This window comes from Leguminivora glycinivorella, chromosome 23 (assembly GCF_023078275.1).
Source record: "Leguminivora glycinivorella isolate SPB_JAAS2020 chromosome 23, LegGlyc_1.1, whole genome shotgun sequence".
Taxonomy (NCBI): Eukaryota; Metazoa; Arthropoda; class Insecta; order Lepidoptera; family Tortricidae; genus Leguminivora; species Leguminivora glycinivorella.
Genome location: NC_062993.1, coordinates 4,209,027 through 4,235,338, shown reverse-complemented (window position 1 = coordinate 4,235,338; position 26,312 = coordinate 4,209,027). Strand labels below are relative to the sequence as shown.

Below are 26,312 nucleotides of genomic sequence, written 5' to 3'. Positions count from 1 at the left end.
ATTGTGGACCGATTTTCAAAATTTTTTTTTGATCGAACGGGTATAACCCCGAGATGGTCCCATTGGCACCAAGTCAGGGTCTGATGATGGGATCCTGGAGAAATCGAGGGAACTCTTCAAATGTTATAGGCACATGTAATGTTTTCAGTGTATTTTTCAAAGGTAAACCAGTATTTACGCCTGATGGTAATAATTTTATGTGGCTGAGCTGATGATGGAAGGTCAACTCCTCAATGGTTAGGAGTTAAAGGATAATTCTTTCACTAGTGTACATGTATTCGGACTGATACATATAATATCAATAGGAACCACTAAAAATCAACAAATAAATAAACTTTTTTAACAAAAAATAAAACCGCCTTCAAAAATAAGCGCGTTACAAAACACGGAGAAACTAAAAAGCAAAAAATAATAAACCTTTGAATTCAGATTTCTTATCGTATTGCAATAATCTAAACATCCAAATTATAAACAAATCAATTATTTTTGGAGTCGGTGCCAGCCTGCGTATGGTTGGGTGGGGCAAACAGGCAATAGCAAGGCGACGAACAGGTCTGGTACCGACTGCAAAAATAATTGATTTGTTTATAATTTGGATGTTTAGATTATTGCAATACGATAAGAAATCTGAATTCAAAGGTTTATTATTTTTTGCTTTTTAGTTTCTCCGTGTTTTGTAACGCGCTTATTTTTGAAGGCGGTTTTATTTTTTGTTAAAAAAGTTTTTAAGTCTACGTACCAGACAGGATGGCCGAATTAGTCAGGCAATTATATCAAATTGAAAAATTGTAGAGTCAGCCGGCGTATCATGATGCCAATTTTATCACTTATCCGCGTGGATAAAGCGTCCGTCACGCTTTGGCAAGTATGTCAGTGTATGTCAGTGTGAGAGTGACAGATGTCTTATCCAAGTGGATAAATGATAAAAATGGACTAGCTTACGAAAGAGAAAATATTATGTATGAAATGTTGTCAATGATCTTTGTGACCATACTTTAGTTTGATGTACATTGTTACTGCCACAATCTGGTTGACAGGCTATATTTCCCTTACTCCTTACATTACATATTTTGCAATATTGAAACTGATTCAGTTGGTTGAAACTAAAAGCATTTTTTAAAGGACATCTTTGCATAATAGATTAGAAATTAAAACGTCGTAGATATCGGCTTTTCACAGAAACTGATTTGAAAGGGACAACACTACAAAGTTGCCACTATTGTACCTAAATAAGTATTTAATCAAATGTTATACAACGAAACAAGAAATTTAAATTTCGTGACTTGTGTTATTCCAGTGTATCAATCGGACCATAATCGCAATGCTGTCAAAATGACACATGACAATGACAGTCATGATACTGACAGAAGAGACAAAACTTTAATTTAATTACTGTTTGGCGCCGCCGCCGATATCCTTTTTGGCCTTGAATGTTGATATCTTACCTAAACAAAACTGATAAAACTTAATAATTATCAACATTTTAGTTGCACCAGTAATCAGATAAGTAATTTTAATTGGCAGTCGGTGGTTTACATAAAGGTATTATTTGCAAGAAAATTCTGAGAAAGTGATTGTGTGTGTTTAACAAAATATACATATTTTAACCATTTTATCAAGTAATATATTAGCTTTTGCCCGCGGCTTCGCTCGCATTAGAAAGGGACAAAAAGTAGCCTATGTCACTCTCCATCCCTTCAACTATCTCCAACTAAAAAATTTCGTCAATTCGTCGCTCCGTTTTGCCGTGAAAGACGGACAAACAAACAGACACACAAACTTTCCCATTTATAATATTAGTATGGATTAACATATTTTTGTATCAGGTTACTGCAACCGGCGTTACCGGTCAAAGTGCAAAAGATGCGAATCATATTGTTAACGAGTATTTTAAGGTAAGAATCAACATTGACAGTCTAATACATACCTATATTTGTGATAAAATTAGTCTACCTACTAACCGCCAGGCAAGTATGGTCGCACGATAAATGATAAAACATCTGGCGATAGGGACGGGCTGATATTTTATCGTCTATCGCGCGACCATGCTACCCGTGCAAGACTTTTTTATTTAATGTTTGTCAATACGTAAAGTAACTCAATTTAATTAAAATGAAATCTTAACCTTGTAAGTATGGTTAAAGATTATTTATTCCCATTAATTCCAGGCGTAATAAAATTATGCAAGTATCAATTCAATTCGAGTTTTGAAATAAAAGGTTTCAAATTCAAAATTGAAAAAGTTGACTAGGGTAAAAATATAGACATACAATATAGTAAAATATTGTCATAATTTGCTACACTTCTAATTTGCTTGCTTTTAGTTTGCTAGTGGCAGTATCAGGGTATTCTGACAACAGAGAGCGAAGATTTAAGGATGACTTCCTGTTTGGGGCAGCGTCAGCAGCATACCAGGTTGAAGGAGCTTGGAATGAAGATGGTATATATTTGATATAATTATTTCTAAACCCCATTATAAGGTCACAATCTTCATTGTCGAGGACAGTGGGAGGGGGGGGGGGGGGATCTTTTCACTGGGAGCCAAAATATGGAGGAATTTTGAGGCGGGCAAGATTTACACCCTCCTTTCATGGGCATTGCCCGGACCATACTTTGCCCACCACTGGTTGAGGAACAACTGCAAAAGGTCATACTGACATTGCCTTTTTTTATAGGGGTTGGATTTTTTTTATACAAGGGCTTGATATTAATGTTTAATGACATTTTATTTTCTTTCATCCCAGATAACTAAAGTTTAATTTCAGAAATCAATGTGTTTGTTTGTACTACCGTAAAAATTTTGCATTTTATTTATTTAGCTCATTGTTAAAACCTTCGATCAATACTTGAATTTTTTCATGTATTATCATCAACTTCTAATCATTTTCAGGAAAAGGAGAATCCGTATGGGACCACTACTTCCACGGCAAACCAGACCAAGGTCCAGCGCCCGGAGATGTGGCCAGTAACTCCTACCACAACTACAAGAGGGATGTGGAGATGTTGAGGGAACTGGGGGTCGATGTGTATAGGTTCTCTATATCGTGGCCTAGGGTGCTGTCTGGAGGTAAGACATATAGTGTGTTATTGCCTTCTGCAGATAGACAAATAATCGAACATTACTCAAAAGGACCTCACTCTCTCCAAACTCTGACCAAAATTGCAACCAGAGTTGGTTGCAATTTTTGGTCAGTCTCTTGTTTTTTTTTATTTTTTTTATTTTTATTACTGATACTTTGATTATTATTATTTTTTTTGCCAACTTTGAATTAATAATAGTTTTGATTGTAGTTATTGCCAGTTTTTGTCATTTTACTGATCAATCATTTTTTAACATTTTCACAAGCGTTTCATGTTTTGTATAACTTTATAATCAATAGGTAGATATACTTTGTCTATTTATCAAAAAAAATAAATTTGTCCTACTAACCGTAAAGTTACATACTTTTAAAATGCAGTTCTTGCAATTTAAGATAGGTAGTTTGAATAACAATGTAAAAATATAAAATATACACGATCGATCTATTTTTTAGATGTTATAAACGCTGACGCAGCAACACATGTTTTCCAAGTGTAATTAATTTTATTTTTAATACCTATTTATGTACATGTTCTCATGATTTTAATTTGTTTACATTAAATTGTGTTTTAAACTAGGACATTATCTCTTTGCCCGAGATACAGGATTATTTTCCTAGTTCGGGCGCACGTAACACTGCACGTACTATAAGTAAACGCATAAATGTAACATTAGCAATAAGGTTTTTTCAATAAATTATTCTTAATTATTCTTATTCTTATTTTATTGAGTCCTGTCTTGTGCTTTTCCTTATGTGATAGCATCCTCTCAAACTTAATTTATTAACTTTTTATACCTATTTTCAGGTTTTAGCAACATAAAAAACGAGCCAGGCCTCCAATACTACGACAACCTAATAGATGAGTTACTAAGGCACAACATTCAGCCCATGGTCACAATGTACCACTTTGACTTACCCATGGTCGTGCAACATTTGGGGGGGTGGACTAACCCCCACTCTGTCGAGTGGTTTGAGGACTATGCTAGAGTCCTGTTTGATCGATATGCTAGTAAGGTATGTGTTTTTAGCACCAACCTTTAATTGTATGGAGTTTTAGTGGCAGCCATCTTGAATTAGCAAATCGAAAATCCTCATAACGACTTCAATGGCGACTTTTACTTGAAGATAATCCATAAATCAGTTTTCTTAATAAAAAGCCGGTAAGTAATGTTGCAGTCGCCATCTAGCGTCAAGCAGTGGGTTTGTAGACGAGTTATAGTATGAATTTTCTGAGATGAATGTTTCGCTTTACTGATTACGGCAACGTAATCTGTTAAACAAAGGCCTTTTTTTCTATTGTTCACGGCGGCAAGCTCCCGTTTCCACAGCACGTGCTAAAGTCTCAGTGTAGTTAAAAAGCAACTATCATGATAGCAATAAGGTTCAAATTTATTTAAACAGTTTGCAGTATGCAGGTAACTTTTTTTTAAGATGACAAAACGTGTCATCTTTTTATGGATTTGAACCTTATTTCTATCATGAATCATGATAGTTGCTTTTTAACTACGGTTTAAACGGGAGCTAGCCGCCGTAAACAATAGACACAAGGCCTTTGTTTAACAGATTACGGCTAAAGCGAAAAGTTCATCTCAGAAAATTCATACTATACCAAAGCACAACATTGACCCCATGGTCACAAGTCACAATTTACTTTTGGCCGTCGAACTTTGGTGAAGTTTCTTTGATAGCCCCGCCTCTTTATTAACATCTCCAAGGTTTAAGTAAACATAATAATTTCATCGAAATTTGATATTTAACCCTTTCCTAGGCGACTACATACGTGTCAATGCTATTTACACTCCAAACACTGCAACTCAGGCACAGAATATATAATAGTACCTACAAGTAACTGAGGGTAAAAATTAGAGTGCACTGTTCCAAAAAGTTAAAATGTATCACCAAAACGTCACTATTTAGGGTAAGGTACAGCGGGGCAATTTGGACTGGGGGTCAAATGAAACTGAAATGTCCATTAGAATGTCCACTGGTTATATGTATATGGCACGCGTGTTCAGTGGATACATGTGGAACTCAACTTAATGGAGGCGATGGAGGCGATGGCTGAGATACGCGTCATACTCGTGAACGGGTGCTGTTTGTGGAGACTGGTCTGTTCAAGCTTACCTGGGCCACATGTTTTGTTAGATTATTTAACTTTACTTTTGAGCGGATTGCGAGACACTACATTCGGTTCTTGTAAGAATTAAACTTAAGTAAGTAATGTCTTAAGGATGACACTAGAGACCATCACGTTGTCGTTTAATTTAGTTAATTTTAGCTTTTGGACACTTAGAGACTTTATACATCTCTGAGATTTTGATTATATTTTATTTTAAAATAGATTCCTTACTTTAATGACCTTGTTGTCGTTTGATTAAGTTAATGTTAGTTTTTTGGACACTTAGAGACCTTATACATCTCTGAGATTTTGATTATATTTTTAAACTTAATTTGTAACCTTGATTGGCCCTTATTTGTAAACTTGATTTGTTCTTTAATGATTGACAACTAGAGACTTGTACATCTCTTGAAATGTGTAATTTAGCTGTTCATTTTCTGTATTTTTTTTTTGTATTATTTGACAAAGGTTTTTACTTTTAAATATTTTAATTTTATAAAATTTGACTCTTGGAGACGCTATACATCTCCATGGATTATTTGATTAAGTATAATATTTTTACTTGTAATATTCAGTCTTTTACAACTATTGAAGTATTATAGATTTCTTTTATCTTTGTATCTGTTTGCACTTTCTTTATGTATTGATTATAGTTAGTAATAATATGACATTTAGAGACTTTATACATCTCTAATTCTATATCAGTGTATAGCTACTTTGCTTATGATTAATATTTTTAGTTAATATTTCTATTAATTTCATTTGTTTAACTTTAATGAATACTCTGTGATGTTGACATGTAAAAGTGCCCCCGTGGCCTATTTGCTGAATAAATGATTTTGTATTTTGTATTTTGTATTAATAGTGTAATAATGAAAAAAAAACCGGCCAAGAGCGTGTCGGGCCACGCTCAGTGTAGGGTTCCGTAGTTTTCCGTATTTTTCTCAAAAACTACTGAACCTATCAAGTTCAAAACAATTTTCCTAGAAAGTCTTTATAAAGTTCTACTTTTGTGATTTTTTTCATATTTTTTAAACATATTGTTCAAAAGTTAGAGGGGGGGGGGGGGGACGCACTTTTTTTCCTTTAGGAGCGATTATTTCCGAAAATATTAATATTATCAAAAAAACGATCTTAGTAAACCCTTATTCATTTTTAAATACCTATCCAACAATATATCACACGTTGGGGTTGGAATGAAAAAAAATATCAGCCCCCACTTTACATGTAGGGGGGGTACCCTAATAAAACATTTTTTTCCATATTTTATTTTTGCACTTTGTTGGCGTGATTGATATACATATTGGTACCAAATTTCAGCTTTCTAGTGCTGACGGTTACTGAGATTATCCGCGGACGGACGGACGGACGGACGGACGGACGGACGGACAGACGGACAGACGGACAGACGGACATGGCGAAACTAAAGTTGACTACGGAACCCTAAAAATGATCAGTTACAATTTCCCCGCAGTCGGGATTTGTCCCGCTGTACCTTATACTTGGATTTGTATAAAACTTTCTAGATTGGCCAAACATTTGCATTGGTGGTCAAAATTGTTGCCAACTTATTAAACAACTTATGTGTTACGGAGAAGGTTATCGGCTATCATTTATTGCGTGGTACAATTCTGGGTTCTCTTTTTAGGTAAAATACTGGGTCACCATAAACCAGCCAAACTCCGTGTGTGAAGTGGGAAATTTTGAGAACCTTCAGCCGAAGAGCACGAAGGGAGTCGGGGATTACATATGCGCTAAGCATATGCTTCTAGCACACGCTAGAACGTACAGAATGTACGAGAAGGAATATAAGAAGAAATATGGAGGTATAGTTCTTGAAAGTTGTACATTTTTTTTAAATTAGCGGTAATGAGCATGTTTTCTACTTTAGTTTCAGCCAAGAACGATTGAATACTGGACTGACAGAGCCTATACAAAAAAGCTTACCTTTGAAATGTATGGGCCTTTTAGGCTTAAAACTAGATGGCGCTGTTCGCACCCTGGAAGTGACCAAAATCATATTTTCCCCAAATATTTTTGCGTGTTTTTGTTTTGTTATACGAACAAATGACATATTTCTTTGTTTTAAAATCATGATATCACGTCAATACACATTTTCAAAAAAAAAATGTAGGCGTCATCAGTGTAGTTATGATAGTATTTAATAGGTGGCGCTAAGAAATCGAGGTACGATTCTTAGTATGAATATGAAGTATGTAAATCCTATATAAGTAATCCTTGGTTTCAGCTATATGCTTAATTAGTTTGTCATGTTCCTTTTACAGTGCAGATACCAATATTGTGGTATTTTATCAATGGTATGCTTCTTGCATATAGTCAAAGACATATGTAACTCCGTATAGACGGGTAAAGACTAAGATAAAAAAACCGGCCAAGTGCGAGTCGGACTCGCCCACCGAGGGTTCCGTACCTACAAAACTTTTACTTTTTCGTTACTCACATAATTCTAAAGACTGGGCTAGGCTAGAAGTATAGGTTCTCTCTCTAATGAGCATAATTGTGTTTAGCGCCACCTCTCGACGAATTCGCGAACTAATTAGCATAACTTGCGTGAGGTCTTTTATAATGTCAAAGATTTATATAACTCCGTGTAGACAGATAAAGTCTAAGAAAAAAACGTACCTCAGTTGCATACAGAAATAGGTACGGTGGCCAAGATGGCATTACACATTTGGGGTACGCTCAGCTAAGAATATGGGCCAAATTGTCAAAACTGAGGTTCAAAAGTTTTAAGCCTGTGTCAAGAGATGGCAGTCTATGCACTGTGATTACACATTTTACTTCGACAGTAACTCTCTATAATACTCGATCCTCTTTGATAATGTTAACCAAATTCAACATTTTTTATTTTATTTTAAAGTAGGTGTTTTAAATAAAATTTCGTAGCTATAAATTTTAACACCCTTATTCATAAACGTACACTAAAGTTATCCAGCCGATAAAGTTCGTTTGTCCCTTTCTATCACACCAATACGTGTGAAATAAGGGATCGAATCCGAACGCCGAACGCGAAGTACGTTTATGAATAACGGGGTAAGTTATTACCATACCATACTGTAAAAATGTAATGTATACGGATTAATGAATTTAATGTAGATAGGTAATTGTTTAAACGAAGGAAATTGTTTACACCTTCGCAATAAGTATCTAATGATGATTTTTAATTTACCATGTTACTTCACGTACCTACTTAGGTACTTAATTATTTTAAAAACCCTAAAAATGTCTATTGAGTTTCTGCCACAGACCACCATGTGGCTTCTGCATATTCTGCGCTGTGATAGAATTGCCATAGTAGGTATGTATATATTGTATAATAGGCAGTAAGAGGCAAAAAACATATTGTGCTAAAATATTTAAAATACCTACATTCATTTCCGACACTTGTGAATTCATGTCAATAGTTTCTTTTATCAGTATTACACGGAGTAGGTAAAGGTTTCGTGGCAGCGGCAGCGCACATTGCAAAGAGCGCACGCGGGCACCGGCGCGGCGCCAGCGGACGCGTCTGTGTGCGTGAGCTAGGTATGCATACAACTACAACTGCTGTAGGCACCGCCCCCCTCAGCGCGTCCGCGGCGGCGCGGCGATAATCACCTAAAAACGCGACGATCGCCGTCCACTGCCGCGATCTAGATAATGAATATGACACTGAATTGTGCAAACTATTGGACATAAACCGTGGACGTGGCCTTGAGCGTTCGGATGGTGTCCTACCGCAATCTGAGGCGCTGAATGTTTTAAGACTGTGCACATGCACTTATCAGTCGCGGTCGTCAGCCGCGTCCGTCAGACGCGTCCCATAATTTGTTTCAAGCTTTATACACAAGTTTTCCTTTCAATAGCAATAGCTAACATAACGCTTGGCTTGAGTAATAAAAACTGTAATATTAACTTACGCTCGGCAAAACTGTAATATTAAAAACTGTAATATTAGTTGCACGGCGACATTTTTTGTCTCTGTCGTCACTCCATGGACGCACGACAGAGACAAAAAATGTCGCCGTGTAACTGTTGCATCCGTGTGCGCGGGCCCTTAATGAAATAATTATGTATAAGTAGGATATTGAAATCTTCTTTCTTCGTTGAGCCATCACAGCTAACTTACAAATGGTCTTAAGCACCTGCACTTCTGAAGGCGCTTAAGTCATTTTGTTAATAAAAAAAACCACAACGTTCTATGAATATCGGTCAAGTGCGAGTCGGTTTTTGACTTTTCGATACAAAGAACTCATGAGCGCCTGAACGACTGTGATGGCAAAGTTAACTTTTCGCACTTTCAAGACTTTACGTATTTATCTCGGAAACGATAAGAGATAGAGCAAAATGGACTTCAGATTTGGGCTTTCGGTGGCACAAATTCTATGTTTTCGTCAACAGAGACCTTTTTTTGGACCGATTTGAACAAAATTTTGCTCAGTCAACTTCTAAACGGTCTTAAGCGCCTCCTTTTTAGTAGGAACTTAAGTCATTTTGGCAAATGAAAAAAAAAATTGAACAATTTCTAAAAAGAAAAAGACGGAAATGAATTTCTTTCTACCTGTCCAACACGCTTACAACATTTTAAGACGTTTTTTTTTTTTTTTTTTTTAATTTATTTATAACAAGAAACTTACAACTATTTTACATGAAACAATTCCGCCAAACTGAGGACAGTTTGTTGGCGGATATAGCGCTCGTATATCGTATATTTCTTATTCTACGCACTTAACTAAATAACTTACATACTACCTAACTATAAGCGAACATTGCTGCGCACCCACTACACCGCCGCGGCTCGGCCCGTTCTTTACGTGTGCGAGTTTGCATTCTAATCACATCGCGTCCCGGTACGCGGTATCGTAGTTACGCAGCCATTTATTTCTATATAGGTATATCGTTTACTACTTACTGAATTTATTTTCTATGAGGATAACTTAATTTGTTCTAAGATTTACTTACTAATTGTTACAAATATTACTATCATATAACTCTAATAGTTTATCATGCAGTTTTTTTTAAAAGATTGCTTACTATTACATTCCTCTACGGTGGGGCCTAACTGGTTATGTATTTTGGGAATGATATACTTACGCGTTCTTTGGCCGTAGTAATTGTTGGCATTATGCTCCAGGTATGTTTTTTGCGTTGTTATTCTAAGTTTACGTAAGGGTAGTCTACGCGTTTTGAAATTGTCCTGTCCGTAATCATCCATACAGAGTATATAACTAACCTTCTCATGCACTGGCAATATTTTTAATTCTTTAAACAGTCGTCTATAATTTTTATTACACTCGTTTTTAGTTTTTTTATTTATTAATACATTTTTTACTATTCTAATCTGGAGATTGCAAATTTTATCAAGATAACTTTTAAAAGTGCGTCCATAAGCAATTAATCCGTAGGTAATTACCGACTCGGCCAGCGAGTGATACAGGATGCGCATTAACTTTCTACTCACTACGTTTTTCAAACTTATCAATTTTGCCAGTACCGTTCTCAGTTTATTACACACTATTTCTATATGTATACCCCAATTAAATTTAGTATCTATAGTCAAGCCTAAATATTTATATCTATCCACTACTTGTATACTACTACAATTACAGTATTTTTGGCTATTATGTAGACAGTCGTATGTATGCCCTATGATATTAACATTTTCGCATGGTTCCTGTAGATATGGCGATTTAATTATCATACATTTAGTTTTGTCTATATTAAGAATTATACCATTGTCGTGTGACCATTTAATAATATTTGTAAAATCCACCTGTATATTTTTAACCATATTTTGAATGTCCCTATCGGCATACACTAGACATGTATCGTCAGCATACATATATGTTGAGCCATTTTGAACTACGTTAACCATGCTATTAACATGCATTATATATCCTAATCAGGGATGTAACGGATGTGGTTTTAACGGAACCGGAAGCGGAAGCGGAAGTTTTGAATTTAGTTTAACGGAAGCAGAAGCGGAACCGGAACCAGAAGCGGAAGTTATAGATGTTAAAAACGAAATGAAAAAATACCACATAGGTATAACATAAACCAAAACTAATTAAATTACCTAGAACTTTTAGGTGTTTACTGTTCAGCCTGTAATCAGCCTTTAGGCCCACTTAGGTTTTAAAAACGAAAAGAAAAGTTACCTGATATTTTATCTTAAGTATATCATTCATTACAATCCAAAAATTTAAATCACCTTGAACTTTAAGATTGTTTGTTGTTTAGGTAATCACTAAAAATCACATAAGAATCCTTTTAAACCTTTATTATGCCGTAAAAGGTTTTAGAAACGAAAAGAAAACTTACTCGTAGGTAGTATAATACAATCCAAAACTAACCAGTAAAAATTATATGTGTAATTGTTAGCACACAATTAAATTTTTAAATTAAATGGAGTGATTGTAAAAGAAGTAAACTGTATCTTAATAAACAAATCTAAGGGGAGCTTCTAAGGGGATCGTAGATAAGCCCTGCACCACTGAATAGTTGTTCACTCGCTACTAACTAGGTGGACAGGACAAATATTGGCGCGCAATGGAATGAAGCGATTAATGTTTAGTATCGCAGCACGTGGCAAGCGGAGAGATGAGCGAATGATAGGTATAGACCTGTTGGTCTTTGATGTACGCCGCTCATGTCCCACCGTCGCGCTAGGTTCCGACATCCGTTATAACTTCCGTTTGAAAAATAACAGAACCGGAACAGAAGCGGATGTGTAAAACAAAACGGAAGTTCCGCAGTAACGGAAGCAGAAGCAGAACTCCGTTACATCCCTGATCCTAATGGACCGAACACCGAGCCGGTCGGAACCCCGTACACCAGGGTTTTAGTAACTGCTTGCAGCGGCAGTGAGTGAAAATCTTCATTTGAGTTTTTTTCTCGTAAGTCCGACTTACGCTTGACTGTAGATTTCTAATAGGTTTTCCTGTAATCTACAGGTAGAGGGCTATCTCGTGTATTTTTTTGAAAATTTTACGCTAAGTAATTTCGGAGATAAGGGGGGGGGGGGGGGGGGGGAATGGTCATTTTTTGTCTATTTTCTTAAATTACTTCTAAAGTACAAAAATAAAAATATAAAAAAAAATATATTTCAGATGCTCATAAAATGCTCTTTCATTTGATATGTAACACAATATAGTTTTAATAACTTTGATTTTTAATTTTCAAGTTTACCCCCCATAAGTGGCCCCTATGATTAAATTTCATTTAATTAAATTACATGTCCGTCTTTGGGTCACAGGTTTACATATGTGTACCAAATTTCAAGTAAATCGGTCCAGTAGTTTCGGAGAAATCGGCTGTGACAGAGGGACAGACAGACACGCGAGTGATCCTATAAAGGGTTCCGTTTTTCCTCTTTGAGGTACGGAACCCTAAAAACGTACCTCAAAGCCCTAGAGAAAAAGGTACGATGGCGCTACACTTTTGGGGAACGCTCGGCTAGATGGCGCTAATTTTAATATTTGACATTTTAACACATATCAAGCTAACAATATGGGCCAAATTGTCAAAACTGAGGTTCAAAAGTTTTAAGCCTGTGTCGAGAGATGGCAGTCTATGCACTGTGATTACACATTTTACTTTGACAGTAACTCTATAATACTCGATCCTCTTTGATATTAATGTATAGCCAAATTAGCCAACATGTCAAGCGTTTACGCTCCCCAGCCAACGAAAAGCAAACACCCACTTTTACACTAAATAAAATAATATAGAGGTAGATAATAAATATTATACGACATTTTGACACAGATTGACTGAGCCGCACGGTGCACGGTAAGCTCAAGATTCGAAGACACTGACATGTAACTTGGCGTTATCAATAAACTATTGTATTGTATTGTATTGTATTGAAGCCCTCCTCACAATGACAGTTACCTGCAAAAATAACACATGCAATCCATACCATACTAATATTATAAATGGGAAAGTGTGTGTGTCTGTTTCTTTGTCCGTCTTTTACGGCAAAACGGAGCGACAAATTGTCGTGATTTTTAAAGTGGAGATAGTTGAAGGGATGGAGAGTGACATAGGCTACTTTTTGTCTCTTTCTAACGCGAGCGAAGCCGCGGGCAATACAGCAGGGCAGGCAGGGCAGTATATAATAATATACAAATACGTAATACATAAAAACATCCATGATTATCAGGAACAAATATCCGTGCTCATCACGCAAATAAATGCCCTTACCGGGATTTGAACCCAGGGTCGTCATATTCTTCTACAGGGTGCCCTCGCCTGGTTTTCGAGATTTTCACATTTTTTAAAATTTTAATACTACCTAAAATTTTAAAAAGTGTGAAAACCTCGAAAACCAGGCGACTTTTACTAAACCTTAATGTTGATTTTCTGGACCAGTATAAGGTGGCCTCTTGGTGGTTAAAAGGTTGTCCATTAATTACCGGGCACCCGGTATATTGAAAGACACTACATTTTCGTTATAGTAGCGCAAGCGATCGTCACCCTGGCTAGGTATCTAGACTTATTTGTGGTATTTAAGTATTAAGGTTTTACCTCAGTTAATCAGCAGTTCTCAAAAAGTTTGTACAAAAATTAAGGAAAAAGTTATTTTTTTTATTATTCCTATTTTGTTACCAAGATTTTTTGATGAATTGAGATTTTAGTAAGTTTTATTTCGTCATTAAGGTTCTCTAGTATCTAGAGGTATATTTTCTTTATTATAACAATTATTCTGTATACCTATATCTCACGAAAGTCGACTTACTCAATGTTGGTAACAAAATAGGATCAATTAAAATTTGCTGACGTGGCTATGTACAAACTTTTTGAGAACTGCTCTAATTATAAAGGTTTTAATTAAGTTTATATAATTTCAGGATCCATAGGCATATCCATATCTGTGAACTGGGCTGAACCCGTCACCAACAGCACTGAAAACGCCGAGGCTGCTGAAACCTACAGAGAATTCACGGTACGTTTATGTTGCTATAAAGCCTCCGCCACACATAAAGCGTTTTGATAGCGTAGCGTTAGCGAAGCGCAACGATAGCGGTGCGCCCGCGGAACGCTAGCGTTCCGCTCGCAATCCGCGCGCATTTCGCTCGCAATCCGTGCTCGTTAGTTCCCGCCGGCGTCCGCTGGGCGCAACGCCAGCGTTCGTCCGGCGCACCGCTATCGTTGCGCTCCGCTAACGCTCCGCTACCGCTCCGCCTACGCTATCAAAACGCGCATGTGTGGCCGAGCTTTTAAAGTACGGTGAAACCTAGGTTAACTAGTCTATCTCATGTATGTATCTCAAGATAATCGTCATATTAAAAATGGAAGGAGTACCTATTACCTAATATAAATTGGTAATAATAACAAAGTGAAATGTATTTTAAATAAAATGTATTAATACTAGACAATTATTACAATTTTAATTCCATATATTCTACCTCTGAATATAATGTTCATGTATTATTAAACGAAAAGTAGTAGGTAATATACCTAGTTAATAAATAGTATCTACTTGTATATAACAGGTAACTGAAAATAAATTATTTTGATAGCAAATGTATAGTGAAAAAAAAAATTAAAGTATTTTGGAAATTCATTTTATTTTTATTTTTTTTTGTTTACAGTACGGCATGTACCTGAACCCTATCTGGTCGAAAAGTGGAGACTTTCCCAAACTGGTGAAAGATAGGGTGGCCAAGAAGAGCAAGGAACAGGGATTCGTCAGATCTAGACTACCTTCGTTATCTAAAGACGAAATCAAGCTTATAAAAAGTAATTTTAACTTTAAGGTAGCTTTTGGGCGAGCTCACTCCATCGTAGGCCACGTCATTGCCTTTGGCTAGTCTGTGGCCAAGAGTACGCCTATTTATAATAATAATAAAGAACTTCACAGCCACTGGGCAGAAAGCGGTGTACACCTCTCGACACCCTTGAGTTCTCACACCGGTGTTGCCCTTGAGCCATCTTGGATGTCGCTTTTTGTGGGGGCCCATCTTGTGGGGACGAGTCACCGTCTGCCGGAAATAAAATTGGATACCGTTTTATTAGGCAGGCGTCCGGTTTTTTATCCATAGCCCAGTATTTAGTCCATCACTTTTATCAAAATAGACCAGTTCATTTTAGATTCCATTAACTCTCAAATAGTCCTTACACCCTGGCGGGTGTTGCCTCTGCGTGTGTCCCATGATACGGGCAAGGGCAACATCCGCTCGGTGTACCTTACATTTCATTAAAGTGTCGAAAGGGCCTCTACGTGTTGGCTTCGGCCCCGCGCACGCCTCCCAAAGGTCCGGAATACCATTGTTCCGTGATGGGAAAGAACTAAAATAAAACCAAAGAGGATGGAGTATATGTATAAGAAAGAACCTAAAATGTGCTGTGCAATGTTCAAAGACTATCATCTTTCGACAAAGGCTAAAAACTTTTGAACCTCACTTTTGACAATTATTTCCATATTGTTAACTTGATATTGTGTTAAAAGTGACAAATATTATTTCTAGCCGAGAATCAACCAAAGGCGCCATCTATTCCACCGTATGTTTCTCTTTATGTTTCCTAGATACGTTTTTTCTTATACTTTATTATCTGTCTATACGGAGTTATATATGTCTTTGTTAATTACTTCCGATATAGATATTATATAACCTAAGCACAAAATTAAAATTTAAAAAAAAAAACCAAACCGCGACATAGCTTTTGGTGAGACCAGTGCCTAAAATTAAGTATTTATCGTTTTCAGGTTCAGCCGATTTCCTAGGTCTAAACCACTATACTACCTTCCTGATATCTCCGTCAAAGGAAGACCACCCTGTGCCCTCAATAGCTGACGATATTAGCGTCGACCTGACTACCAAAGATGAGTGGACGCAGTCACATAGTGCCTGGTTAAAGGCAAGTTTCATTCATTCAATATTTCAACCATTCATTCATTCAAAACCAACCTGTACATTTATTAGCTGATGATATTAGAGTCGACCTGACTACCAAAGATGAGTGGACGCAGTCACATAGTGCTTGGTTAAAGGCAAGTTTCATTCATTCAATATTTCATCCATTCATTCATTCAAAACCAACCTGTACATTTATTAGCTGATGATATTAGCGTCGACCTGACTACCAAAGATGAGTGGACGCAGTCACATAGTGCTTGGTTAAAGGCAAGTTTCATTCATTCAATATTTCAACCATTCATTCATTCAAAACCATCCTGTGCATTTATTGGCTGATGATATTAGCGTTGACCTGACTACCAAAGATGAGTGGACGCAGTCACATAGTGCTTGGTTAAAGGCAAGTTTCATTCATTCAATATTTCATCCATTCATTCATTCAAAACCAACCTGTACATTTATTAGCTGATGATATTAGCGTCGACCTGACTACCAAAGATGAGTGGACGCAGTCACATAGTGCTTGGTTAAAGGCAAGTTTCATTCATTCAATATTTCAACCATTCATTCATTCAAAACCAACCTGTACATTTATTAGCTGATGATATTATTAGAGTCGACCTGACTACCAAAGATGAGTGGACGCAGTCACATAGTGCTTGGTTAAAGGCAAGTTTCATTCATTCAATATTTCAACCATTCATTCATTCAAAACCATTCTGTACATTTATTGGCTGATGATAGTGATGATATTAGCGTCGACCTGACTACCAAAGATAAGTGGACGCAGTCATATAGTGCGTGGTTAAAGACAAGTTTCATTCATTCATTCGTCCGTTCGTTCATTAAAAACCATGTTCTGCCATTGGCTGACGATATTAGCGTCCACTTTACTACGAACGCGAATTGGTCTGTATCGTAAACAACAGAGGCGTAGCATTCGCCTAATAGTTCTTTCTCCGTTTATTCATACACTTAGAAAGGGACAGAAGCAGCTTCTTTGGAGTGAAGTTAGGCACAATAGGTTGTAAACCAATGTAAATTCATTCACTTTCTAAGTAATACGACTTTAACTTAGGCAGCCCATGGTAACCGTACTGATATCTAGTTATTTTTGTGACATTGTTCAAAATCACATCAAATTGTTAGTAAATTCATCCATCCTTACTTGGTAGATATTCCGCGAATTGCCACTGCCAAGGAGTGGAATTCCTTGCCGGCGGCTATATTTCCGAGCTCATATAACCCGGCAACCTTCAAATCAAGAGTGAACAGGCATCTTCTGGGCGAGCTCACTCCATCGTAGGCCACGTCTTTGCCTTTGGCTAGTCTGTGGCCAAGAGTAAGCCCATTTATAATTTAAAAACAAATCTTTGGCAGGTGTAACTAGGTTGTTTTAATCAAAAGTTCTAAATTTCCTGGCATTTCCATATTCTTAAAACCCCTTCGAAAGTGAATCTTCCTTCGAATGCTTGTGACACCACATAGATTCTAATCGCAGATTTTCTTGTAGAGCGCCCCCTATGGACTGTACAAAGCTTGCCTGCACCTCAACAAGCAGTATGACTACCCTACCATCTTCATAACAGAAAACGGCTGGTCCACAGACAAGGGTCTACAGGTAAACATACAGATTTCACATATACCATAGATCAAGCAACCGCATCTAGAGTGTCAAACGAACTCAGTCAAAAAGACTAGGTTGTCCGTTTTTACTCACAGTTTGCAGTTTTCTTGCGTCAATTTTTGTACGTTGAAGTTAACAAACCATAAAAAACACAAGATGTTTATAAATTGAAATAGATATCATACATGAAAAAAAAAACGACAAGGCCCACTGGTGACCGAGCCGGGAATCGAACCCCTGTCTTCAGCTTACGCGGCTACCGTCATTACCAGTAGACCACCCGCCCGCTAAACAAATCAAAAATATTGAATAGAATAATTCGATTTGTTTCCTAGTTGTATTGTAATTGACACAACACAAAAATTCCCAACATTCGAGGGCAAACTTCCTATCACAGGTAAGTAACCAATGTAACCATCTCAGTACAAATTGTGACGAAGCGCTAGTGGCCTAGCGGTAAGAGCGTGCGACTTTCAATCCGGAGGTCGTGGGTTCGAACCTCGGCGCGTACCAATGAGTTTTTCGGAACTTATGTGCGAAATGTCATTTGATATTTGACACTGTGAGGAAACCGGACTAATCCTAATAAGGCCTAGTGACCCTTCGGGTTGGAAGGTCAGATGTTTGAACTGAGAACAAGTGCCTCCGCCAAATCTTTGGATTAGTTGTCAACATGAACCCCAGGCTCCCATGAGCCTTGGCGAATGCCGGGATAACGGAAGGATGATGATGATAATGATTAATCGTACATTTTTGCCGCAGGATACAAGCCGCTCTGTAAATATCCAGCAGTACCTGAAAGCGCTCTTGTTCGCCATAGAAGACGGGACACAAGTCCTCGGATATACTTACTGGAGTCTCATGGATAATGTTGAATGGATGGCTGGCACCAGGTAATTAGTAATCAATAATCCATACTTAATATTATAAATAGGAAAGTCTGTGTGTCTGTTTGTTTGTCCGTCATTCACGGCAAAACGGAGCCACGTGTTGACTTCATTTTTTTAAGTGGAGACAGTTGAAGGGATGGAGAGTGACATAGGCTACTTTTTATCACTTTCTAACCCCCCACTTCCCTAAAATGGGGGATGGAAGTTTGTATGGAGCATTCCGTAATTTTCGAATTAAACGCGAGCGAAGCCGCGGGCAAAAGCTAGTAATATATAAATATAATAAGACACACTTGCTTCGTCAGTAAAAATAACGCGATTCTAATTATCTATGACAAGATGGGTGGTCTAGAAACCATAGGTAGTTGAGACCGAGGTCAGTTGAAACAAGGGTAAGTTGGAACAACGAATTTGTGCGCTACAGCGTAATGAATGCATATTAATTACCCCGCGGATAAACCTATCTTAGGTTACAAGGTTCTTAAAGTGTTAAAGCGAAAAGGCAGCTATACCTTCACAGAGAAGGGACTTAGTTAAGTTTCTTTATTTTAATACTGCAATAATGTCAAGGGATGGGACGCTAGTTCGCTACAGGGCGTTTTACAATATATTTGGCTACAGGGCGTTTTGTAATGTATAAGTATTTGGCTACAGGGCGTTTTACAATGTTTATATTTGGCTACAGGGCGTTTTACAATGTTTATATTTGGCTACAGGGCGTTTTACAATGTTTATATTTGGCTACAGGGCGTTTTACAATGTATATATTTGGCTACAGGGCGTTTTACAATGTTTATATTTGGCTACAGGGCGTTTTACAATGTATATATTTGGCTACAGGGCGTTTTACAATGTATATATTTGGCTACAGGGCGTTTTACAATGTTTATATTTGGCTACAGGGCGTTTTACAATGTTTATATTTGGCTACAGGGCGTTTTACAATGTTTATATTTGGCTACAGGGCGTTTTACAATGTTTATATTTGGCTACAGGGCGTTTTACAATGTATATATTTGGCTACAGGGCGTTTTACAATGTTTATATTTGGCTACAGGGCGTTTTACAATGTATATATTTGGCTAAGGGCGTTTTACAATGTTTATATTTGGCTACAGGGCGTTTTACAATGTATATATTTGGCTACAGGGCGTTTTACAATGTTTATATTTGGCTACAGGGCGTTTTACAATGTACATATTTGGCTAAGGGCGTTTTACAATGTTTATATTTGGCTACAGAGCGTTTTACAATGTTTATATTTGGCTACAGGGCGTTTTACAATGTATATATTTGGCTAAGGGCGTTTTACAATGTATATATTTGGCTACAGGGCGTTTTACAATGTTTATATTTGGCTACAGGGCGTTTTACAATGTTTATATTTGGCTACAGGGCGTTTTGTAATGTATAAGTATTTGGCTAAGGGCGTTTTACAATGTATATATTTGGCTAAGGGCGTTTTACAATGTTTATATTTGGCTACAGGGCGTTTTACAATGTATATATTTGGCTAAGGGCGTTTTACAATGTTTATATTTGGCTACAAGGCGTTTTACAATGTTTATATTTGGCTACAGGGCGTTTTACAATGTTTATATTTGGCTACAGGGCGTTTTACAATGTTTATATTTGGCTAAGGGCGTTTTACAATGTTTATATTTGGCTACAGGGCGTTTTACAATGTATATATTTGGCTACAGGGCGTTTTACAATGTTTATATTTGGCTACAGGGCGTTTTGTAATGTATAAGTATTTGGCTAAGGGCGTTTTACAATGTATATATTTGGCTAAGGGCGTTTTACAATGTTTATATTTGGCTACAGGGCGTTTTACAATGTATATATTTGGCTAAGGGCGTTTTACAATGTTTATATTTGGCTACAGGGCGTTTTACAATGTTTATATTTGGCTACAGGGCGTTTTACAATGTTTATATTTGACTACAGGGCGTTTTACAATGTTTATATTTGGCTACAGGGCGTTTTACAATGTTTATATTTGGCTACAGGGCGTTTTACAATTTATATATTTGGCTACAGAGCGTTTTACAATGTTTATATTTGGCTACAGGGCGTTTTACAATGTTTATATTTGGCTACAGAGCGTTTTACAATGTTTATATTTGGCTACAGGGCGTTTTACAATGTTTATATTTGGCTACAGGGCGTTTTACAATGTTTATATTTGGCTACAGAGCGTTTTACAATGTTTATATTTGGCTACAGGGCGTTTTACAATGTATAAGTATTTGGCTAAGGGCGTTTTACAATGTATATATTTGGCTACGTTGATTCTGATTCAGCTAATTGTATTAGCGTTATTATACTTGTTCAGGTTGTGGTTATTGCTTGTGTAACGTATTAGTGGCTTTTTACATTATCCAATATCGGATGTTGAAAGAATTACAAAGGCAAAAATCAAAGATGGCGGCTTGAATGTATTGGATATCAGTCCTATATCCGATATCGGGGCGGATAACGTGAAAATGCACTTAGTCTACTCTATTTTCTCTGAATAAGCCACCCCATTTAAAAGATGACGCCCTTACATTTTGGCCCGTCAGTCCTTAAAATTATTTTTAAATTCGTCCTTTTTTGTGCTTGGATGGAACCGTGACTTTGTTTAGCAGAAGTTGACGCTTTTTGGCAAGAGAATAGGAATCAATATTTGCTATTAAGTTATTCAGAAAAAAATACGCTATTTTATGGAGACACACCTATATTTCCCTTTGTACCAAAAATAATACACTTAAGAATTTTTTTTTTTCAGTGAACGCTTCGGCCTGTTTGAAGTAGATTTCGACTCGGCCGAACGAACGCGCACGGCGCGGCAGTCCGCACTGGTCTACAAGAGAATCATACAGAAGAGAATCGTCGAAGAAGGATGGAAGCCGAAGAACTTAAAGATTAGTGTTAGCAAAGCGAAAACTGAATTATAGAAGTTAAAGTTCTTAAAAAGGTATTTTTTTTTCTTAGCCTTGTTTAGTGTCTTACTGCTGGGCAAAGGCCTCCACTCGACTTTGTCCTCGGCGTTTTCCCACCATTTTGGGTAGAATGTGTCCAAGTCATCCTGGCATATTATTTTGGGTATTATAAAATACTAGCATTTGCCCGCCGCTTCGCTCGCGCTAAATTCTAAAATTGCGGAATGCTCCATGCAAACTTCCACCTCCTATTTTAGGGAAGTGGGGGGTCAGAAAGTGACAAAAAGTAGCCTATGTCCCTCTCCATCCCTTCAACTATCGCTACTTAAAAAATCACGTCGCTCGCATTAAGTTCAAAATTGCGCAATGCTCCAAACAAATGTCCATCCCCCATTTTAGGGAAGTGGGGGATTAGAAAGAGACTAAAAGTAGTCTATGTCACTCTCCATCCCTTCAACTATCTCCACTTAAAATCACGTCAATCCGTCGCTCCGTTTTGCCGTGAAAGACGGACAAACAAACAGACACACACTTTCCCATTTATAATATTAGTAAGGATTGTCAGAAGGGCGCTGTTATTCTGATGTATGGAGTGACAGTTCAGTATAGTATGAAGAAAATAGTTCTAATGAAATTCCGCAAGATGGCGCGTAGTCATATATTTCTGGTCAGGCTTTAACCTTGACAAAGATTTATTTTTTGCATGACCTTGACAAATATTAATTTTTTGCATGACCTTGATAAAGATTTATTTTTTGCATGACCTTGACAAAGATTTATTTTTTGAATTTTGACTTGCTGTCAATAGTACATATCATAGTTAAGTACATATCCCTCAATCTTTTACACCAAGGGAGAAGGGAGGAAATGGGGTGAACAAATTTTGAACCCGTCGCCACACGGGTATAAAAATAAGATGATAAAAGATTGTATATTGAACTAGCTTTTGCACGCGGCTTCGCTCGCGTTGGAAAGAGACAAAAAGTAGCCTATGTCACTCTCCATCCCTTGAACTATCTCAACTTAAAAAATCACGACAATCCGTCTCTCCGTTTTGCCGTGAAAGGCGGACAAACAAACAGACACACACACTTTCCCATTTATAATATGTTTTCCATTTCCATTTAAAGTATGTATTTGACAAATACTTTTCTTACCAGCGAGCGTTTCGGCCTCTATGAAGTGGACTTCGACTCCCAAGAAAAAACTCGTACGTCGCGTCAGTCCGCCCAAGTCTACAAGAGGATCATTAAAAAAAAAATCGTCGAAGAAAACTGGTTACCTAGTTCACCTAAGAAGAAATCGAAAATGAACCCAAGCGGCATGGAATACTGGGTGATATTAACCATTTATTTACTTTTATGTGATTTTGTATTCCCTAGGAATGGGTCTAAGGTTTATTTGTTGATTAAAGGCGTGGGTTGTGTTGTTTTTATTTATGTTAGTTTGTACATTTATAGAACATTTCAAGGGCTTTTTGGTCTGGATTAGGGTGTTGTCTGTGATGCTGATGGTCCTGGGTTCAAATCCCGGTAAGCGTATTTGTGTGATAAAAAAAAATTGTGCCTGTGTCATGGATTTTTTCTTTGGATACTTTAGTTGTTTTGAAGACTTAATACAAGCCATCTTGGGCTTACCGTGTGACAGATCAATATTGTAAAAATTGACCCTATAATATTTATTTAAAATATTTATTTTTGATTTAGTGACAATATCCAATACACGAGTGTAAGGAGAGTTATTATTTTTATATTTTTGTATTCGGAGAACGTTTTTGTTAATAAAACTATGAAATATTTTATTTGTTTAATTTTTGTCTAGTGAAGTTAAAAGCCCAACACAGATGGCCCTGCGAAATAAGACAGTAATAATTTTCAACTCTATTGACAGTTATTATTATTAGAGTTCAAATTGAATTTAAATGTTTTTTTATTACTTCAAGTAAGGGCCGGTTGCACCAAACCACATCTCGGACACTGGCGATCAAATATATGAAAGAGGCGCGTTCCTAGCACACATTGTAAACTCGTGTAGGTGAACGCGTACCATGCTTGTATGAGTGAGATATGACAGGTCGACTGTTCGCGTTTTTGACGGGCGGTAACTGTGAGGTAACCGAGAGGGGGTGGGCGGCACTTTCAGCGGGGAGCGGGAGTGGCCATACTGTACGACAGTACTCTTTATTATTCTGTGACCAAACCGTCTGTCACCGTTGAAGCATTCGGTAAATTTTATAGTATGGGAAGTTCCATAGACCTCTGCAGCGTGACGATGATGTGTGTCAAATGTGGTCGATGCAACTCGCCCTAAGAGATTAAAAGAATGACTCAAAATGAACCTAGTTAAGGGTGGGTGCAGATGTAGTACGAAACGTTTTTCCTTCGTGTTTTTACGTACTTGACATGAACTTGTCGTGCTAGTTCGGTTGACGTTAGTACCTACTTTTTGTACTGAGACTGAAATAACAATACGTTCGTGTCAAAATATTTTGCGATACATCTGTATTCTGAACTTTTGTTATTAATTGATTTCATTGTGGTACGAGCCGTACGACAGTTAACCCTTATGTGCCCAACACATATATATTTTCTCCTATTTTTTGAGGTGACAACCTCATTCTCCTACTTATTTGAATGAGTAGTAGCGTGTTTTCAGCAGTGGGTCGAAAACGACCCTATGGGCATATATGGGTTAAGGCATGGTGAAAATAAAAACAATGAATGAAATTATAAAAACTTTTATTTGTCAACAGAATAACATTACTAACAGCATGAAATCGAAGTCACATACATCCGAATATTATAAACAATGTTAAATTCGGATAATTTAATATAAATATTATCAGATAATTTAATATAAAATATTATCAGAAATAAGTCGACTCTTCGATCAAGCTGTCAATTAAAAACTTAATTTTAACATTATATATAATTTATAAATTATAACTTACTTAACTTTTATGAGTAAAAATCCCTTCAAAATGGCACCTACAAAAATCACTGGTAATGGCACTGGCTTTTTGAAATATAAAAAAAGTTTTGACAGGATTTTTACCCATTATTTTTCATTTATATCACATTTCATGTAGTCTGACCTATTCGTTGTACTCATATGTACCTACAACACTTAAAAATATTTTTTTTTAATAGTAATCTATATGATATAATATTTAGTATATTTACATAATTTTCAATCGAAATTAGTTAGTATTAAAAAGTATAAATTCGTACATGCCATAAACTCTATATTGTGTGTAAAGTTTTTTGTTCATCTTTCAGAAGTCATAGTAACAATTCAGTAAGAAGGTATCGACGAAATGTAAGTGAAAATATTGGTCTATTATAATTAGGACTATTATAATATTGCTAAAACATAATACGCACTCTCATAACAACTTTTAAATATAAACTTTATATAAAACACAACAAAGTAGCTTTAACTAACGGCGAGGCCGAATATGTCACGAAAAACATAAAGTACGACTGTAGGTATATTTTTTAACATAAGGTAAGGTGGGGAAAGATTGAGCGTTTTTCTTAAGGGATAAGATGAAATAGGTTCAGTATAACCAAAGAGGATCGAGTACCTATATAGTATATAGGTATACCGAGTTGCTGTAGTCACAGTGCATAGACTGCCATCTCTCGACACAGGCTTAAGTCTTAAAACTTTTGAACGACAGTTTTGACAATTTGGCCCATATTTTTGACTTGATATGTGTTAAAGTTTTCAAATATTTATATTAGTGCCATCTAGCTGAGAGTCAACCAAAGTTGTAGCGCCATCTAGGCGAGCATAGGTATATTGATGGTTCTGAGGTACTTTTTTCTTGGACTTTATCTGTCTATATGGTGATTTTCTATCTTACCCTGCAACAGAATCCCTTCAATCTTCCCCCACTACCTTAAATCACCTTAATATGGCAACAATTTTATATGAATAAACCTTTATTTATACGATTTCATGTCGCACTGTATGTCACTAGGAGAGCTGCCATCATAACTTTGCTGCTGAAGAAATAGGAACTAGTTGTTTTGTCAAAGGGCTAGAAGCGTATTTGCGTCGTCTCATAACTTGACCGACCGCAAATATAAGTTGGCGCTTTCTGGTGTTGCCAGCCGGTGGAAAATAGCTTGACTTATTCTGCTGTAGAGAGGTTACGCCTTCCCTTTGGATGGCCTGAAAGAAAATTAAGAATAAATTAAGAAAGTTAGCTTGTTGACTGTCTAGAAACCTATTGTATGTACAATTGTACATGATTCATGAAGTGAATAAAATAAAGGATCTTGTTAATTATGTCTATAGGTTACTTCTATAAGTAAATTCTTGCTAATAATTGATACATTTTGGAACTAAACTAGAGAATTGGACATACCCGTAGATTTACAATAAATTATTTATTCCATTTACCATGTATGTAGTCTATTTACCTATTTTAAATAATTACTTTTGTAACAACTTAGTAAACTACATATTTAGTTACGTACCTACTTGCAAAATAGATCGACATATCTTACTAATTTAGATTTATTATTTGTGCCGTTTGTATATCCGAGGTCTTTATAGAGTACGTCGTAGACGTCGCATCGGACCGGTAGATGGCGCCATCGTTCGTTGTAAGTCGCTCCGGCGTCACACCGCCGCGATGTTGGTAGTCCCGTTTTTCCCCACCTGCAACACAAGGCTCCCCGCGCCCCGACCCGCCACCAGCCACCCTCATTGTTTCGTCGAACGCCGAAGTGACCGGTTGTCGCGTATTCCGTTCGAACATTTTTACAGCATGGTGTCTCGAAATTAATCTTTTAGT

The 26,312-nt window shown here is 36.9% G+C and overlaps 2 protein-coding genes across 5 annotated transcripts in view; one reads left to right on the top strand and one right to left on the bottom strand.

Moving 5' to 3' along the window:
• The first annotated feature begins 1,345 nt into the window (after positions 1 to 1,345).
• LOC125238378 (myrosinase 1-like) lies at positions 1,346 to 23,306 on the top strand. Of its 3 annotated transcripts, XM_048145689.1 has the most exons (13): positions 1,355 to 1,542; positions 1,827 to 1,895; positions 2,325 to 2,440; positions 2,891 to 3,067; positions 3,886 to 4,094; positions 6,848 to 7,025; positions 14,052 to 14,146; positions 14,796 to 14,943; positions 15,911 to 16,062; positions 17,575 to 17,682; positions 18,451 to 18,581; positions 21,352 to 21,540; positions 22,666 to 22,802. In XM_048145689.1, the coding sequence occupies exons 2-12, from the start codon at positions 1,864 to 1,866 to the stop codon at positions 21,518 to 21,520; spliced, it is 1,515 nt and encodes a 504-aa protein (XP_048001646.1). In that variant the 5' UTR covers positions 1,355 to 1,542; positions 1,827 to 1,863; the 3' UTR covers positions 21,521 to 21,540; positions 22,666 to 22,802. The 3 variants fall into 3 exon arrangements, with proteins under 3 accessions (XP_048001644.1, XP_048001646.1, XP_048001645.1); XM_048145687.1 differs by lacking the exon at positions 21,352 to 21,540 and having other exon boundaries at positions 1,346 to 1,542; positions 22,666 to 23,306; XM_048145688.1 differs by lacking the exons at positions 1,355 to 1,542; positions 21,352 to 21,540 and having other exon boundaries at positions 1,697 to 1,895; positions 22,666 to 23,306.
• A 1,479-nt stretch (positions 23,307 to 24,785) lies between these two features.
• The window catches only part of LOC125238252 (facilitated trehalose transporter Tret1-like), an 88,878-nt gene continuing 87,351 nt past the window's right edge, over positions 24,786 to 26,312 (bottom strand). For both annotated transcript variants that reach the window (XM_048145526.1, XM_048145527.1), the window contains one exon: positions 24,786 to 25,684. In XM_048145526.1, coding sequence (XP_048001483.1) covers positions 25,663 to 25,684 — 22 coding nt within the window. In that variant the 3' untranslated portion in view covers positions 24,786 to 25,662. The remainder of the gene's footprint in view (positions 25,685 to 26,312) is intronic.